This window comes from Cherax quadricarinatus, chromosome 17, assembly GCF_038502225.1.
Source record: "Cherax quadricarinatus isolate ZL_2023a chromosome 17, ASM3850222v1, whole genome shotgun sequence".
In the NCBI taxonomy this organism is placed as follows: domain Eukaryota; kingdom Metazoa; phylum Arthropoda; class Malacostraca; order Decapoda; family Parastacidae; genus Cherax; species Cherax quadricarinatus.
This window is the reverse complement of record NC_091308.1, coordinates 6,539,245-6,559,601: the sequence shown is the minus strand read 5'-3', so window position 1 is coordinate 6,559,601 and position 20,357 is coordinate 6,539,245. Positions and strand designations below refer to the sequence as shown.

Sequence of the window (20,357 nt, the reverse complement as noted above, 5' to 3'; positions counted from 1 at the left end):
ATATTTTTTCTAAGTAGTAAGCTCTCAGCATTGGTTATTAGTGTCATTGAATGTAAGTGAATATTATTGCAGCCCATTAAGGAATAAAGACTAATGTACTTTTATAATTATTTCTTTGCAGTGCCATGTCACTGCAACTTGACAGATGAAGATGTAACTTTGTCTGTGTCTACTGAGAAGATGAACGAGGAAAGATTTGTGGAGGAGCGCACCTCTGTGGTCCCAGCAGAGGAGACCTCTGCTTTGCTGCTCGGTGGTCTTATATGTGTTGCTTTAATATTTGGCACATTGCCTGTGGTTCTAGGTGTAAAATACTACCATAAATGGCTTACAAGAAAGTCTAATAAAAAGTCGCCTTCATCACCTGACACTGGCATGGACTCGAGAAAAGTGTCAATGAAGATGAAAGATTTACACATCAATGTGAATCTGTCACCTGTATCCAATGGATATGCCAAGGCAAAAGGAAAATTGTATGGGCATGTAACGATGGATGAAGAGACCACAGCCATGTACCAGGAACCTTTCAAAGGTCCTATACACAACCCTGGTTACTACACTCTGGGACACACCGTCACTTCGTCGGAGATTCCTCTCAAGTGTCCACTTCCCACTGACACCGATGATTCTGTGGATTATGCTATACCAGATGTAAACATGACGCCTCCTCCACCATTTTCCGAGGTTTATTCACCTCCTCCACCTCCTGTACCACTGACTCAGCCACCAGCAACTTTGCCTACAGTGTGCAATCTGCGAGATGTACCACTGGCTCCTGTACCGTCTCTTCCCCCACCTCCTGATCAGGAATATTACACCGCACCGCTTCTGTGCCAGCCTTCACACATTCAAGGTGTGACTGGCACTGTTATTTATGCTGTAGCTGATGACACCAGTTTAGGAAAGGAGCGTCGAGTACCGGAGGTGCCTAGAACACATCTCCGGGTTGTCGAGAACCTGGGAGAAGGAGTTTTTGGTGTGGTGCAGCTGTGTGAATTAAAGGATGCTACAGGGATCGGCTGCCGGAGAGTGGCCATGAAGAGCCTGAAGGTTGGTGCAAGTGAAGATGCGAAGGATGATTTTAGAAAAGAGTGTCGTGTTCTTAGCAGAGTTGATAATCAGAATATTGTAAAGCTATTGGGTGTAGTGAACACCTCTGAACCACTATGCATGTTGTTGGAGTATATGGACTATGGTGATCTCTACCAGTTTCTTCGAAGACATGTGACGGAAGGTATATCAAGTGTGTCATTCAAAGGGGTTTCTACAAGCATAAAAGAGCCACCATTTGTAAGTTACGGTGCTCTTATTTATATAGTCACACAGATTGCATCAGGAATGAAATACCTAGAGACACTGAACGTCGTCCACCGAGACCTAGCAACACGCAACTGTCTGGTGGGCAGAAGCCTTACCATAAAGATTTCAGACTTTGGAATGAGCAGGCCTCTATATTCTAATGATTATTATCGACTGAGTGATAGTCGTGCTCTCCTGCCCATCAGATGGATGGCGTGGGAATCTGTCCTTCAGGGACGATTTTCCACCAAGAGCGACGTGTGGGCGTTCGGAGTAACAATGTGGGAGATACTGACCATGGCCCGCCGGCAGCCTTACGACGAGCTTAGTGACGACGGAGTGTTGGAGAATGTGTCTCACTGTTACCACGACGACGGCTCCGGTATGATGTTACTGCCGCAGCCGGCACTCTGTCCCCGCGAGATGTACGACATGATGGCTGCCTGTTGGAGACCCAACGACCGCCAGCGACCACCCTTCTGGGAGATTCTCATGTTCCTCCAGCGTAAAAACCTGGGCTACACCCTTGACTACTTGGATTGAGGTGTTATGCTTGCTTGTGAGATGTTCTCGTGTTTATACTGACAAGTTATAAATTTACTCAGATGAAATGTACCAGTTTAACAAGAAATATTCGTTTCTTATTATCGAACGCATTCTCAGTGTATCTCTACGTAACTAAGGGGTATCATGTGAACAGTTAAACGCCTTCCTGCCATAAAATTTGATGTTAAAAGCATTATAGTGATTTCAAAAGCCGTAAAATTAATTTCAATCCGTCTTATCATAAAAGAAAAGTTGAGTGACGAAAAATAAATGAAACCAAGAAACCAAAAATATTTCAGTATATTAGTAATTTTGTGCCAATGAGACTAAGTATTACATAGACATAATAGTGATACAAACTCGCAGATTACACATGGTTGCTAGGAAATTTTTGTCATTTACTTTGACACAGGTTTTCAAAGAGGTTTCTTTGCCTACATGTGATTTTCTTTCATGATGTCAAAAAGGAATGCTCTTCTGTGATTCGTTATTGCGTCTAAAATTATTTATGTTTATGGTACACGAGGTCCTATAATGAAATATTTGAAGGTCAGTATCAGATTTCGTCACTACCTGCAGGAACACCACACCACCACCAGCAGGAGCACCATACACCACCAGCAGGAGCACCATACACCACCAGCAGGAGCACCATACACCACCACCAGCAGGAGCACCATACACTACCAGCAGAAGCACCATCCACCAGCAGCAGGAGAGTGTAGAATTTCATCGACCTGCTCAAGTAACACATGACGGCTTTGTTTGGCCTTAATCTTTCTGTATATAGATGTACATTATGTATCTTTATATCATAAATACAAGGCAGTCGTTGTCTACTTTTTGGCTTGTTAGATCTTGTAGTGTAATTGGGTCTTTGTAGGATTGAATGAAGTTTTGCAATATTATATATATATATATATATATATATATATATATATATATATATATATATATATATATATATATATATATATATATATATATATATATATATATATATATGCAAAACAACCACTCTGAAAGAATAGAGAAATTCCAAGCGCTTTCGTGACTACTCACATTATCAAGGAACTTCTCTATTCTTTCAGAGTGGTTGTTTTGCATATTCTGAAAATCACCTGTTTACTGTGATCTTATTGCATATATATATATATATATATATATATATATATATATATATATATATATATATATATATATATATATAATGTATATATATATATATATAAGTCGTGCCGAAAAGGTAAAATCTTGCGATTTTGGCTTAAATAGAAATGCTCTTCTTGTCGAATAAGGCAAGCGAAAATTTGTGTATGCAATAATTTCGCAAAAATCATTCTGAACCTAACGAAAAATGCATATTTCATTGCGTTTATTTATTATTAAATTATTGTAAATTTATCTAAAATATATTTAGTTGCATTAGGCTGAATTAAATTGCGCTTGTTATAATAAGGTTAGGAAAGTTTTCTAAGGTTTTTTGGGTACAAAATTATTAATTTTTGCATTAACATAAATGAAAAAATACACCTTTAAACTTATAAGATAAAATTTTAGAAAGGACTTAATTTTAAAACGAGTTCTTGCTAATTGGCCAATTTTACCTATTCGGCACGACATTATATATATATATATATATATATATATATATATATATATATATATATATATATATATATATATATATATATATATATATAAAACCTTGTTAAGGTACTGTAGTAACGTTTGTAAATATATCTTTGACTTACAAAATCAATATTACTTGGCCTAATTACCAATATTTGTAATGTTGACAGAAGAGATAGAATATATAAAAAAAATGGAAAACTGCGGATTTTATCGCGCCCAGAAAGACCATTTCTGAAACTGTAATAAAAATCTGAACGCTTAATTGTGCTCGGAATTCTCTTTTATAGGAACGTGAGGAAAAGTGGAATGTACAATAGGCGTTCTTATATTCTTACGTGAGGCTGAAAGAGCAGCCACTTAAGTCCAGGTATAATCCAGCCAGGTCTTACTGAATGACTGACGTAATCTCGAAGGTAGCTGTCGTCCCATCTTTATCTTATCTTAAACTCACTCACTCACTCTCTCTCTCTCTCTCTCTCTCTCTCTCTCTCTCTCTCTCTCTCTCTCTCTCTCTCTCTCTCTCTCTCTCTCTCTCTCTCTCTCTCTCTCTCTCTCTGCTACGTACCACTAGTGAGAATAACTAACCTTACACAAGATATTTGTCGAAGGTTAAGTCTGTCAGATTCTGTCAATATATTTAACTTGTATAATGTACATCACTAGTTGTAAACTGCTTAGTAACATGTTTTCACCTGTGGCTGCCACCCGTGTACAGTTATTTGTGTGTACATGTGCACATCTGTTACCAACTTCACATATGTGCACATGTATAGTCATTCGTGTATACCTGCCTGTGTGACTGTGTACACACACATATGCACTTCTAAACTTTATACATGTACAGCTGATTTTGGGCACTTTTTGTGATAGCCAGATATATATACCTTCCATGTGTGAGTGTGTACACATCTGTAAAGCTTATGGTTACCTCCTTGCACATGTGAAAAAAAAATGTGAATTTCTTATCCTGTGACTGTGGATCACAGCGCTCCTGTACGACCTCCTCACCTGTGTACATACCTGCATTTACAAGTGTTCACACACTTTCATACCCCTGCATACACATGTGCACACAGCTGCATACACAAGTGCACACATCTGCGTGCACAGATGCGTCAGAGGCGCGGCGTGGAATGGACTGCAACATATCATCCATGTTTTCCAAGAAAACTTATCGATAGATTTGTAAATAATAAAGCATTTTTACAAGACTTGTGTTTTATCTATTGGAAATCACACACACACACACACACACACACACACACACACACATATATATATATATATATATATATATATATATATATATATATATATATATATATGTATGTATGTAATATTAGGAACCAGCAGCTGTGTCCTGCAGGTTAGCATATGTTTCCCTTCCCAGGACGCAAATATTTTATTGGCAGAAGATCAGAATCTCAGCGGAGGCACAAACAAGTCTTTCGTCTTTCTTAGGAAAGAAACCAAAAAATCCCTCCTATTTCCTCTCATCCTTTTACTGCAAGAGCCTTTATGCTTTGACATAAATTTTCCACCCACACTGACCTCCGCTTCACTAAACATTACTTACCCTTACACTTCATACCGCTTCACAGTGCACTGTGACCCTTGAGGGTTTGACGCATATTTTTTCAGTTGAATTTCCAATCTCGGATCAAACTTCATTAGCCCGTACCTCTTCTACTCCCCATGTGATGTAGGACCCGTCCAAATTAAGTGCATCCCAGTGAATATAATAATAAGCGATTGTGGGCATGTTAAATAGGAGTGGGTGGCGGCAAGTAGATTTTATGACCACGTACTATTGGAGAGTTAGCAAAGTAATACTTCGAAGGAATTCGGGGAAGCCCGACTTGAGTCCTGGAGGTGGGAAGTACAGGGGATATTTGCAGTTTTGAGCTGTAGTGTTGACACGCCACTTGCAAAACACTAACTTCAGAATCAGTGATTGTCCCCACAGGTTTAGTGCTTTCTGTGAATATAATCTCTTCTCTTGGTGTGCATTGATGCTCGCTGAGGACTCTTCATCCAGGGACTTGGAGCTAAGGTCTCGTGAGTGTATACTGAGTATCTCCATTATTCAGACGCTGTATTACCCTTACGGGTTTTCCGCTGCATTATCTACTGAACATGAACCCAGTGATTAAACGACTTCTAATCACTGAAGACTTCGTACGTATTCTTTTTAGTGAATGATCGGAACAATATATTGGATGATAGGAACAATATAATAAATGATCGGAACAATACAGTGGATGACAGAAACAATATAATGGATGATAGGAAAATATAGTGGATCATAGGAACAATATAATAAATAAATGTAGTTGTGATAGGAACAACAAAGTGGTTACTGGGAATAATTAAGTAGTATTTGGTAGGAACAATAAATTGGCTGATAGCAACAATAAGCTGGTTGATAGGAACAGTAAATTGACAGCAACAATAAACTAGTTGATATGAACAATAAACTGGTTGATAGGAACAATAAACTAATTGATATGAACAATAAACTGGTTGATAGATAAATGGTTACATCTAATACATTTAACTACACGAATTAATTTATAGATAAATTCGAATTGTCTGGTTTAGGCTGTAAGCTACATATAAGTTCCCCTCAAGGGAGGGGCTCTTGATCTAGGGAATTGGATCTGTGCTCCGGTTCCCTGAATTGAGCCTGAATACCTTCCACTCAACCCCCCCCCCACGCGCTGTATAATCCTACGGGTTTAGCGCTCCCCCATGATTATAATAATGCATATAAGTTACCACACCAGGGACAATGTCACTCACACATGAGAGACAGTGAGAAGCACGTGAGGGGCAAGATGAGACACGTGTGAGGAACATGGTCACGAATACATAAGAACACGTTTATTTTCACTCCAGTCTTCGAGCTGAGTGAAGATATGTGGTGAAGGTAAACGCGCATCTGAGAGTATTAGTTTATAACAACTTTTAGCACACGCACAAATTGCATATTCTTTGTTACTTTCAGAGTCAGGTGTCTCAAAATTTATCCCCTTATACTTAGTCCTTTCATTTTAGGGAATGAGAGATTGATCAGATGTTTGCTCCACCAGTGGTTGCAGTGTGAGACGTGTAATATAAACATGGACGGGTGTTACTACTCAGTCTCTCCCTCCTCCTTCTCTATCACCATTTCACTCATCATTAATAAACCACGAATTCTTTTACGAGCTCAATACCGACCCGTGATTCTGCGAAGCTCGCTGGTGTGAGTATTTGACTCCCGGTTCCATTCCACTGGATGGAAAAAAATGAGTTAGTTTCCTTACACCTGTGGTGCCCTTGACCACCTATAAATATAAATAGATATCTTGTGTTAGACGATTGTTGTCGGAAACATCCATTATGAAAATTCGTTAAAAAAACTCGTCCATGTAAAAGGTAAATCGTGTGAGAGGAAAACACTAGTCCTGTATGACAGAACTCCAGAACCTCCTGCAAGTATTCAGCTGTTGAGTTAAAAGTTTCCAGGTGACTAATGATAAAAAAAATTATACCCACTCAAGCCTAGTCCGCCCACTAAGAAGGGCGGGCGCGAGCAAATAAAAAATGGTTACGTATAGCCGAGGCTTCCAAACAGCAGATACGACACCTGACGGAAAGCAGTAATTAAATGTTTTATTAACCAGGAAAGATTAGAAGAGACTGAAGAAAAAGGCTTTTATACGTGATATAAACTAAATCCTCTTCGTGTGGATGACACGTCTGTAGCAGGGCTCAATTAGACTGTTAACTTTGTCGTCATTACGCAGCTGCTGGGAGACTACGTAGATAAACACTCATATGTCTGCGATTATTATAAGAGCTTTTCTCTTGCCTGGCTCAGCTAATATATGTGAATAATGAATAAATTACATGTGATTAAGCTGTGGTGAGTCCTTGTGAGGTTGGGATGTTATGCGAGTCTCGCTTTAAGTGGAGGTCCCGCGTCAAGAGTGGGCCCCGTGTTAAGTAAGGGACCAGTGTTAAGTGAAGGACCAGTGTTAAGCGAGGGACCATTGTTAAATGAAGGACCAGTGTTAAGTGAAGGACCAGTGTTAAGTGTAGGACCGGTGTTAAGTGAAGGACCAGTGTTAAGTGAAGGACCAGTGTTAAGTGAAGGACCAGTGTTAAGTGAAGGACCAGTGTTAAGCGAGGGACCATTGTTAAGTGAAGAACCAGTGCTAAGTGAAGGACCAGCGTTAAGTGAAGAACCAGTGTTAAGTGAAGGACCAGTGTTAAGTGAAGGACCAGTGTTAAGTGAAGGACAGTGTTAAGTGAAGGACAGTGTTAAGTGAAGGACCAGTGTTAAGTGAAGAACCAGTGTTAAGTGAAGGACCAGTGTTAAGGACCAATGTTAAGTGAAGGACAGTGTTAAGTGAAGGACCAGTGTTAAGTGAAGAACCAGTGTTAAGTGAAGAACCAGTGTTAAGTGAAGGACCAGTGTTAAGTGAAGAACCAGTATTAGGTGAAGAACCAGTGTTAAGTGAAGAACCAGTGTTAAGTGAAGGACAGTGTTAAGTGAAGGACCAGTGTTAAGCGAGGGACCATTGTTAAGTGAAGAACCAGTGTTAAGTGAAGAACCAGTGTTAAGTGAAGAACCAGTGTTAAGTGAAGGACCAGTGTTAAGTGAAGAACCAGTGTTAAGTGAAGAACCAGTGTTAAGTGAAGAACCAGTATTAAGTAAAGGACCAGTGTTAAGTGAAGAACCAGTGTTAAGTGAAGGACCAGTGTTAAGTGAAGAACCAGTGTTAAGTAAAGGACCAGTGTTAAATGAAGGAGCCAAGTTTATCCACGTAAGGAATGGGACCCTCGTGAAGGGAAGGACCCACAGTGAAAGACCCCACAGTTAGGGACCCAAAGTGAAAAACCCCACAGTTAAGGACCCACAGTGAAAGACCCCACAGTTAGGGACCCAAAGTGAAAAACCCCACAGTTAAGGACCCACAGTGAAAGACCCCACAGTTAGGGACCCAAAGTGAAAGACCCCACAGTCATTGACCCACAGTGAAAGACCCCACAGTTAAGGACCCACAGTGAAAGACCCCACAGTCAAGGACCCACAGTGAAAGACCCCACAGTTAAGGACCCACAGTCAAGGACCCACAGTCAAGGACCCACAGTGAAAGACCCCACAGTTAAGGACCCACAGTCAAGGACCCACAGTCAAGGACCCACAGTGAAAGACCTCACAGTTAAGGACCCACAGTCAAGGACCCACAGTCAAGGACCCACAGTGAAAGACCCCACAGTTAAGGACCCACAGTCAAGGACCCACAGTCAAGGACCCACAGTGAAAGACCCCACAGTTAAGGACCCACAGTGAAAGACCCCACAGTTAAGGACCCACAGTGAAAGACCCCACAGTCAAGGACCCACAGTGAAAGACCCCACAGTTAAGGACCCACAGTGAAAGACCCCACAGTTAAGGACCCACAGTGAAAGACCCCACAGTCAAGGACCCACAGTGAAAGACCTCACAGTTAAGGACCCACAGTGAAAGACCCCACAGTTAAGGACCCACAGTGAAAGACCTCACAGTTAAGGACCCACAGTGAAAGACCCCACAGTTAAGGACCCACAGTGAAAGACCCCACAGTTAAGGACCCACAGTGAAAGACCCCACAGTTAAGGACCCACAGTGAAAGACCCCACAGTTAAGGACCCACAGTGAAAGACCCCACAGTTAAGGACCCACAGTGAAAGACCCCACAGTTAAGGACCCACAGTGAAAGACCCCACAGTTAAGGACCCACAGTGAAAGACCCCACAGTTAAGGACCCACAGTGAAAGACCCCACAGTTAAGGACCCACAGTGAAAGACCCCACAGTTAAGGACCCACAGTGAAAGACCCCACAGTTAAGGATCCACAGTGAAAGACGCCACAGTTAAGGACCCACAGTGAAAGACCCCACAGTTAAGCACCCACAGTGAAAGACCCCACAGTTAAGGACCCACAGTCAAGGACCCACAGTGAAAGACCCCACAGTTAAGGACCCACAGTGAAAGACCCCACAGTCAAGGACCCACAGTGAAAGACCTCACAGTTAAGGACCCACAGTGAAAGACCCCACAGTTAAGGACCCACAGTGAAAGACCCCACAGTCAAGGACCCACAGTGAAAGACCTCACAGTTAAGGACCCACAGTGAAAGACCCCACAGTTAAGGACCCACAGTGAAAGACCCCACAGTCAAGGACCCACAGTGAAAGACCTCACAGTTAAGGACCCACAGTGAAAGACCCCACAGTTAAGGACCCACAGTGAAAGACCCCACAGTTAAGGACCCACAGTGAAAGACCCCACAGTTAAGGACCCACAGTGAAAGACCCCACAGTTAAGCACCCACAGTGAAAGACCCCACAGTTAAGGACCCACAGTCAAGGACCCACAGTCAAGGACCCACAGTGAAAGACCCCACAGTTAAGGACCCACAGTCAAGGACCCACAGTCAAGGACCCACAGTCAAGGACCCACAGTGAAAGACCCGACAGTCAAGGACCCACAGAGAAAAACTCTCAGTAACAATCCACAGTAAGGGACCAACAATATGAAACTCACACTGATGGACGCAGAATGTCTGACCCACCTGGATACCTGGAGGTTACCTGGAGGTTATTCCGGGGATCAACGCCCCCGCAGCCCGGTCCATAACCAGGCCTCCCGATGGATCAGGGCCTGATCAACTAGGCTGTTACTGCTGGCCGCACGCAGTCCAACGTACGAGCCACAGCCCGGCTGATCCGGCACTGACTTTAGGTATCTGTCCAGCTCTCTCTTGAAGGCAGCTGTACGGGTCCCACAATATGATACGTATAGTGAGAAGCTCACAAAGAATATATAAGCTACAGTAACATAACTGAAATAATACACGTAGGAGACTTAAAACTTATGACGACGTTTCGGTCTGACTGGGACCATCATAAGTTTCAAGTCTCTTATGTGCGGTTTATTTTGTGTGAGAGGGACCCTAGCGAAAAGACCCATAACAAAGGAGCCACAGTGAGGGACCTACAGTATGGGACCCTCAGTTTGGGACCAACAGTGAGGCTGGCACAGTGAGGGACTCACGTATTTAAGTCTGTGGTTGAGTACAATTTTTTTCCCACTGTTTCATCCTAACTCAGTTCTTCCACTTTCCGTCCTCGCCATTCCTCTCATGGCCTAAAAAAGCCAGCCACTGAGGGTTTGGTCGAGGCTCAGCGCCACTCCTGTTAAATCCCCACCACATACCTTCATATTTTCCTATTTTAAGTTTTCTTCTTTTATCGATATATTATTTTTTCCCTTTAGTCTATGAAGTTGTTGCTCAGTTTCAGCTGTTTCTTTATTTAATGGTAATTCATTCTTTGCCTTTTTCTTTAACCCTCTTCCTATGTGTCTAAGTTTCTTTCTCTCTCTCTCTCTCTCTCTCTCTCTCTCTCTCTCTCTCTCTCTCTCTCTCTCTCTCTCTCTCTCTCTCTCTCTCTCTCTCATATTTTCAATTTTTCCCTCCCCTCAACGTGTCACGGTGAAAGAGCAAGGAAATACTTTCAGTTTTCAGTTTGTCACATATCGTGGGAGCCTAACTGGCCTCTCACAGCCAGGAATGTGACACCTCCCGGCTACCACACTCTTGCAACATCTTTACATTAACGCTAACACAGCGTGAGGATGTTGCAAGAGGATAAAAGGCTCCAGTCTCATATCTCTACATTATACAAGTACATGTATGGTTATGCTGATGAATTAAAGGAGACCTTTCGCCACTTGTGGTAAAATGTCTCTTATAATAATTATCATGGGATTAATAATTATCCATGTAGGGCGAAATGTCCCACCATAAAGATTCCCAAGTTCTACACATTTGTCTTATTCATCAATTTGAAGGTATTATATTCTTTGATTTAAAGATACTTGTTTAACATAGCAACACTATGGAATCTTAGAGCAGACAACAAAAGATACTGTAACTCGATTGCTGAATGTCTGGTTGACCTTATGGGCATGACCTACTTACACTAGCAGGCCCTGCCCACAGGGCCTACTAGACTGATCATAATTAGCCTCCTTACAGTAAATTATAGGATGTCCCTACATTTAGGATGCTAAATTTCTGGCCCACCTTCTAGGCCTGACCTGCTTTCACTAGTGGCCCCCGCCTACATGTGACCATATCTGCAACTACTGCATTGCTCCACTCCCACTGGCTTCACTACATGGGGCTCCGTTCTCCTATCTCTGTATGTGTGCGAAACATCTATCCGTAAAGATACTCAGATGTTGTACATGTATCTTAATTCTCTAAATGTATACACACATTCATCGCACCTCATACCTGACCACTACTTCCACATTCAGCAAATTACATCTTTATTCGTTTTTATGATCACCACCACTACTACAACTACTACAACTACTACAACTACTACAACTACTACTACTACTACAACTACTACAACACAGACCGGGCCGCGGGGGCGTTGACCCCCGAAACTCTCTCCAGGTAAACTCCAGGTAAACTACAACTACTACAACTACTACAACTATCACTACTCCTTCATCCCTTCACCATTGAATAGGTCTCCTCCTTCATGTGTCAGCATTATATTGATAAAATCTCTGGTGACTGAAACATCTCTCAAATGAAGGTACCCAGCAATAACAACCTGATTGATCAGGCCGCTGGGGCGTTGATCCCCGGAATACCCTCTGGGTAGACCCAAGTGTTTTACACCTGTATTATTTATCAACTTGACAGTAATATGTATCCTTAATCCAGTCAAACAAATATTCGAAAGATGGAAATATTTTTTTTTCTCGATCCAACGTAACAGAAGCCTAACCTTATATACCCTAACACAACCAAACATATTATACTAAAAAGTAACTTTGTGCTATCATACACATGTTCAGGTGGAAAGATAAAAATTATTCAGGCATTTGACAAATGAGACGATATTTCATGTGAATTTATTTCCTAGTAAAATTTATGACATTCTGTAATTTTTTTTCCCGTCACCAGCAGGTACAAGAGTGGGATAAATGCGCGTGAGTCACGACCTGCCTAGTGTAGGCCAGAATGTCTACTGCAGTGTTCCTCTATTCTTAAAGAGTATAATCCAAGCAACATTAACATCAGCAGGGCTGTTCCTCAGCTCTTCATTACCACTGGTGAGTTTGAATGGAATCATAAATAAGAAGGCAACCTCCTCTGCATTAAAATAAACAGTGACTTGTAGGTCAATAATCCAGGGTCTCCAAGCATTTGAAGTCTAGCTGAAGATATGAAGGATCGACAGGTCTCTGTAAACGGTCAACAGGCTTGTGGTGGGCCGGATGGGTGTATGCCACTTAATTTTTTGTGTGTTGGATAAGCGGGCGTGGGTGACAGGACCATGGTGACTCACTGCCTCATTTGCATGATGGGGAAAAGAAGCTGCTGTGTGGCGGAAAATGGATCTTCACCCGCTGGAAACCAATTACGAGGCTCCTCCCACAGTGTCACACCCGTGGATGGCGCTAATCTGGCACGGCACGCTCTTATCCGACCAACCGTGTCATGTGGTTACGTATAGAAAGGGAATTAGATTTGTGCCTCATTAAATGAGCTAATCCATTTGATAGAGCCCAACATCCTGTGCAAGGAGATCTTCAAAACAAATGCTACAGGTATCAGAAAGGAATTTTACAAATAAGTTAATACTTTTGTCAGTAATATTTAAAGAGAAACATACAATGTTAGATAAATTTAATGCCCTGGATGTCGAAACCTTTCCACAGTAGCCGCATAACACCTGTGTCGTTAGTTTCCCATACAGATTGAGGGCAACTTCCGTTCCTCGACATCCTCCTCCTCTGTTATTAAATTAGACACATGTGCAACTCTTGGGTATCTTTATTGAGGAAACGTTTCGCCACACAGTGGCTTCATCAGTCCATACATAGGAGAAACTTGAAGAACAGGAGGAGAATGAGGTAATCAGTCCCTCAACCTTGAGTCGATACCCAAGAGTTGCACATGTGTCTAATTTAACAACATGTCGGTTCTTTGAACCATTCATCTACAATCCTCCTCCTCTGGGGACACCCGACAGTGACACCCTTTCCTTCAAGGTGTACATACAGAAGGTCCGTCAATACGCATAAAGAAAAACACTTTTTGTAACACCATAACAGTCAACCAAATGAAGAGTGGTTACTGGTTTCTTCTTAATTAATAGCTCTCGGTATTTCCAGCACAGAATTTTTCGAGGAAGATTGCGATTACATAAATCAAGCTTTCGCTGGCCTCCACTTCAATTCTTCTTTATCCAGGACTGCTCACACAGGCCACAGAATATCCTACACGCCACTTCCCATGTGAGAACTTCTTAGTTCTTAGTTCTGTGTAGTGACGTTGGCCACAACAGTACTCACGCTCTTAATAGGAGTAACTATAACATGGCTACTGTAGCTACTTCTACATTCAAAGACCTTCGTTAAGTATACGCAGTGGGGAAACTGGGAATAACCTGTCTGCCGCTTATTGAGTACAAGTTAGCGTTTAACAGGGATTATCAAAGCAACGCTGACGCTGTTTACAGCGACTCAGGCTATCGAACCTAAATTAATAAGGTGTCAGTGCTTCGAAGCCTCTCACATCGCTGCTTCTAACACTACTAAATAAAATTCAGGTAACTATAGCATCTCTTCAAACCATGCCCACATGATCTTTCACCATGCCTCACCACACCCACATGATCCTTCACCATGCCTCACCACACCCACATGATCCTTCACCATGCCTCACCACACCCACATGATCCTTCACCATGCCTCATCACACCCACATCGCAACACAGCGATCAGGGGATTTTGCTTCGACGAGGCTTAAACTTGACCTGACATTGCTTACAGCTGACCTGAAATTTCGTACCTCGCGTGTTGCCTCTGCTATATACACTATTTTATGTACGTCGGAGTGAACAAGGTATTAGTACCGAAAGGTTTCCTTTTAAAATATCTTAATGTCTGTACACATGTCCATTTCCTCAAGTAGACTGTTTCATGTATCTAATTCTTACCAGAGATAAAGAACTATCTTAAGTGGAAATATACACTTTCACGAATTTATGCTAAATATTCGTGATAAATATAATGGCCTACTGCATTAAGTCGGTATCCTTACTGCAGTGCTCTTGTTCCTTTGAGTGGAAGGTAGAATATATGGAACCTGACAGATTCGCTAAGAAAATCTCCAGTCTCAAGGTGATAAGACCGAATGAGTTGAATGATGTGATATTTAAATTGTTACAGGAAGAAGGCTGAGAATCAGTAAACCAGCGGTTGGCTCAACCTTCCACGCTATACTGACGAGAAAGGCACCAACACAAATACAAATTTCTAAGCAAAGAAGTAAAACATACAAATGCAGACAACAAGTAAAGATACGAATACATCAACACATTTCTTCACCTCCCTAGTCACAGGGATATCTTAAGTAGCATCTGAACATAAAACGGTCTTGCCAACATGCATTTATGATCCTTAAGGGATATAATTTCAGGAGAAAGCAACCAGAGCCACGGCGGTACCAGCAGCCAGAGACACACGTGGGTTCAGATTACCCCCTTGACCAGTGCCGCACTCACTCTCCCGGATCACTGACTCCACCCACCACATGCCCCCTCGTTCCTGCCAGCATATGAGGGCTACGCTGCGAAGTAGTGGAGTAATGTAGAAGGGCTGTAGTGAGATTGTGAAGTGTTGAGGGAGGTTATGCAGGAATTTGGGGAGAAAGTGAGAGGTTCTTGGAGACTGGGAGAATGTGAACTTTTGTGTGAGGTTACTGAAAGTTGTGATATGTTAGGAGAACTTTAAGAGGTTATGGTCATAGGGCAGCCCTATAACAAGGACCCGGTGAGCATTGTTCGTGTTAAGTAGGGTGCTGTTTATAGCCCTTTTACAAGGGGAGCACTTTGGCAAGGGTCAGGTGAGTCTTTTGCCCTTGCCCTTTTAAGAGATTTCCACTGAGGTTTCCCTTGTCATTATATTTAATACACTTTTGTTCCAAGCTCCAACCTGCCACTAAGCGAAAACCGGCCTACAGTGTAAAAGGAGAAGCAACTCTGCATAGCTCCTGATGAAGCACCGACACGTATGAAAGATCTTGAGCTGAAGATTTCCATCCCCGGTGGCTTGTCTTGCATATATATATATATATATATATATATATATATATATATATATATATATATATATATATATATATATATTATATATTATATATATATATATATATATATATATATATATATATATATATATATATATATAAAGAGAGAGAGAGAGAGAGAGAGAGAGAGAGAATAATAGCTGTAGACCTTTCACACTTGTCAGTGCTTCTTCAGGAGCAATCCAATGTTGCAAGGGTTACAACAGGTAGACAATCTTCGCCAATTATCATAACTCCATCTTCATGCCGTCCTCTCAGCTCTGAGCTGACCACTGAAAGGAGTAAAAATGTATCCATCCTTGCTGTAAACAAATCAATTAAAATACTCATTATCGTAAACTTTTCTATTACTGAAACCTCAGTAATGTCAATATTCATTTCACAACAATAAAGTACATCAGTCATTATTCACCGCTATAAAGTATAACAAATTTATGCTAATAAATAATTAAGTAACAATACCTATAAGGCTTACGTAAACACTGAAGTCTTTATGTGGGACTAGTAATACATTACGTCCAGAACATTTTTCTTTCCTCTTTTTTTTTGGAGCATTAGTATAATTTCTATTGATCCTCTTTGTAGACGGGATATATGTGGCAGGATATAATAATTAGCTCCTCTAATGATGTTCAAATCTGTTAGAAACCCCTCACGCCGGAGCCCAGGACGTGACGCCAGTGCCTCGTGAACATCATCACAGAGCAACGTGTGACATTAGGTTGCTCATTCTCGTTTTTATTGAGGCAATCGCCAGTGTGCGACCCAGTGGTAATGGTGATTGTTTTGGACGTAGCATCATCTGGACCACTGACGAAAGGGTGATGGCGGAAGAGATGATAATAATGACTTTAGCGTAGCCGCTTGCGGTGGTGATGATGATGGTGGTGCTGCTTTATGGAGATGATGCTGGTGGAGATGATGCTCGTAGAGATGATGCTGGTAGAGATGGTACTGGTGGAGATGATACTGGTGGAGATGATTCTGGTGGAGGTGATACTGGTAGAGATGATTCTGGTGGAGATGATTCTCGTGGAGATGGTACTGGTGGAGACGATACTGGTGGAGATGATCCTGGTGGAGATAATACTGGTGGAAATAATACTGGTGGAGATGATACTGGTGGAGATGATATTGATGAAGATGATACTGGTGAAGTTAGTGTGGGTGATGACGTTTTTGGTGGCGACGATACTTGAGATGATGCTGGTGCCGACGATACGGGTGAAGGCAAAATGTGGCTATAATAATGACAATGGTGCTGGTGGTGATGAGGGTGACACTGGTATTAATAATGGTTATGGTAATGCTTATGACTTTGCGTGAATTCTTGGCCAAAGAATATGGCAAAGTGAATAGGGAAGGATAGATAGGATTTAAATTAGATATGGGCTAGAAGAGGGGAGGGGGAGGGAGGAGGACAAAAGATTAGCGACCAATCCACTTTGGCCGGCAAGACAGAGTGCATTTCTGTAGAAAAAAAAAGGTTGGCAAGCGAGATACACGAATATCATATGTACCTGCTGCCAGCAGTAACAGCCTGGTTGAGCAGGCCATGATCCACCGGGAGGCCTGGTCGTGGACCGGGGCGCGGTGGCGTTGATCCCCGGAATACCCTCCAGGTAGGTAGACTCCAGGTCCAGGTAGGTACATATAAATATGAGAAAATGAACGTGTATATGCAGTTTAGGGCAGATGTAAATAATTATTCCTCCCATGTGAACTTTCGTGAGTGTGTTGCAGTATGATATAACAGTGAAGGTCTTTATAGTATTTAGATGCACAGGAAGGAGGCTTAGTGAGAGCTGCTTGGCACCCAGGAGCACCCACTTGAGGCATCCAGGAGCACCCACTTGAGGCACCCAGGAGCACCCACCTGAGGCACCCAGGAACACCCACCTGAGGCACCCAGGAACACCCACCTGAGGCACAGCTCGTCCTCTTAATCACACACATCATTTAAACCATACCATGGGTGGGGATAGAACCTGCGATCAGAGAGTCTCAAAACTCCAGACCGTCGCGTTAGCCACTGGACCAGCTAGCCACAATAAGATTCGTCAACTAGGTATATTTGGACGAATCTTATTGTGGCTAGCTGGTCCAGTGGCTAACGCGACGGTCTGGAGTTTTGAGACTCTCTGATCGCGGGTTCTATCCCCACCCGTGGTATGGTTTCTTTGCAATCGTTTCATTACGATTTCGTGAGGCACACACATCATTTGACTGTTGTAAAGACAATCAAATGAGGGTACTGATGAAGGCTTCTCAACCAGTTCAAATCAGTGTTTTTCTCTACTGTGCTCAGTGGATGCGCGCTTTCTGTTTACACATCAGGGCATTTTATCGTTTTTATCAAATATTTATAATTTTTTAGTTGTGGTATATTATAAATAGTTATTTGGGGGATATAGGATAATCAAATGTCAGCTAACCTAACCCATGTTAACCTAAATTAACCGAGAACTTGATGAAAAGTTTGTAAGAAAAGCCGATGAGTTGTGAGACGGATCCGTTGCTCTGTTGTTCTGCCACTAAGTCGTATATGATGGTGATTTTAACCAGATTATTAAAGTTGCCAGTTTGGGAACGGCAACGTAATATGCAAGAACATTGCAGTTGTGAATTTCCTGTTTGTACGTAGATGGGTTCAGATGGTTGCCAGATGGCATGTTGTAGCAGTAATATATCTTGGATGTTGTGTCCATATATAGTAAGTGATGTAGTGGAGGCACGAAGAGGTACGATTAAGGTCATGGAACAGGGAACTATGAATCGACCCCTGCAACCACAATTAAGTGAGTACACACACACACACACACACACACACACATCGTTCAAGACACTGTACACCGTGTACGTCAGGCCCATACCGGAGTACGCAGCACCTGTTTGAAACCAGCACTTGATCAAGCACGTCAAGAAATTGGAGAATGTGCAAAGGTTTGCGACAACGTTAGTTCCAGAGCTAAGGGGAATGTCCTACGAAGAAAGGTTGAGGGAAATCGGCCTGACGACACTGGAGGACAGGAGGGTCAGGGGAGACATGATAACGACATATAAAATACTGTGCGGAATAGACAAGGTGGAAAAAGACAGGATGTTCCAGGGAGGGGACACAGAAACAAGAGGTCACAATTGGAAGCTGAAGACTCAGATGAGTCAAAGGGATGTTAGGAAGTATTTCTTCAGTCATAGAGTTGTCAGGCAGTGGAATAGCCTAGAAAGTGATGTAGTGGAGGCAGGAACCATACATAGTTTTAAGACGAGTGTGAGGGAAAAGTTCAATGGATAGCAGTAGCAATGGAGTATATAGTAACAATAGTTTCATTGCCGGCTACTTGTTAAGGTAGGGTAAGTCCAGCTCCGGCTATTCCCCCCCCCCCTCCCCTTGTTCCCCTTCCCCGAAAGTGATAGTTTGCTTGCCGGCTACTTGTTAAGGTAAGGTAAGTCTAGCTCCCGCTATTCCCACCTTTTTTCCCCCACCCCGAAAGTGATAGTTTGATTGCCGGCTGCTTGTTAAGGTAGGGTCAGTCTGGCTCCCGCTATCCCTTCCCCTCCTTCTTCCCCCCCTCCCGAAAGGTGACGTGTGGGGCTCCAGTCCAAACAGTAATCACTAGACTCACAGCTCCCAGCACTACTGTAAGTACATGCCTGCCTTGTATTCTAGTGGATTTATTGGTTGAAAGCTTCACTTTTGACCAATAATAAACTTAGTCCTTTCAGTCTTGCTCTAAGTTGACTGTTGTAATAATCACCACGTCTTTTAGGTATTGTACTTATCATGGAGAGTGATTTCTTAAACAGTGGGTAACCTATCTATCTTTCCAGCTTGGATGACAGAGAGGGTCACCTGCCAATCAACGAGTAGAATTGAAGGAGACGGACTAACGTTCTGAGATGTCCCAAATTCTTATCCACTTACCTGTTTGTGTATGCAAGTAGCAGGATATAACCCCTCATCATTGCAGTGGAAAAAAAAACCTGCTTTCCTGTCATCTGGAAAGATTAATCACGGCTATAATGTGAAGAACTAGCCAGTGGGTTGTAACCAACACCTGCTACCCCCTCCCCCCCCATCATCAGCAGCGGCCACGATTTCAACAACACGCAGTGTCACCAACACCAGACACCCAAGTTTTATATATATTAGCGTTGAATTCAGATATCATTTATATTTTTCATTTTTCATTTTCTTTAATGTAGGATCAATATTTCATATTTAAGTGTTTTATATTTTATATTTTCTAATTAATAAAGTTTTTATGTTTATTCTTTTTCTATACATTAATTTTCCTGAGGGGCCAGCCTTAGTAATACTGGCTGAAGTTGTTACAGGGCTGAGTAAGCCTTCACAAGGAGGTTTGATAAAGCTCATGGAGCAGGGAGAGAGAGGACCTAGTAGCAACCAGTGAAGAGGCGGGGCCAGGAGCTAGGACTCGACCCCTGCAACAAATAAGTGAGTACACACACACACACACACACACACACACACACACACACACACACACACACACACACACAAACAAAACCTGCAACCCAGGAAGATAAGCTCATTTGAAGATCAATGTCAGCAGGAGCTTTACCTCACTCGCACTTGGCTTCCCACGCTACATCCCTCTCCCCCTTCCCTCTCCCCTATCCTACCCCTCTCGTTCCTTC

General features: G+C 42.3%; 1 protein-coding gene across 1 annotated transcript in view; it reads left to right on the top strand.

Annotated features, from left to right (window-relative positions):
- The window catches only part of LOC128686402 (discoidin domain-containing receptor 2), a 72,413-nt gene extending 69,857 nt beyond the window's left edge, over positions 1–2,556 (top strand). The window contains exon 9 of the mRNA XM_053773307.2: positions 122–2,556. Coding sequence (XP_053629282.1) covers positions 122–1,842 — 1,721 coding nt within the window. The 3' untranslated portion in view covers positions 1,843–2,556. The remainder of the gene's footprint in view (positions 1–121) is intronic.
- Positions 2,557–20,357: the final 17,801 nt, after the last annotated feature.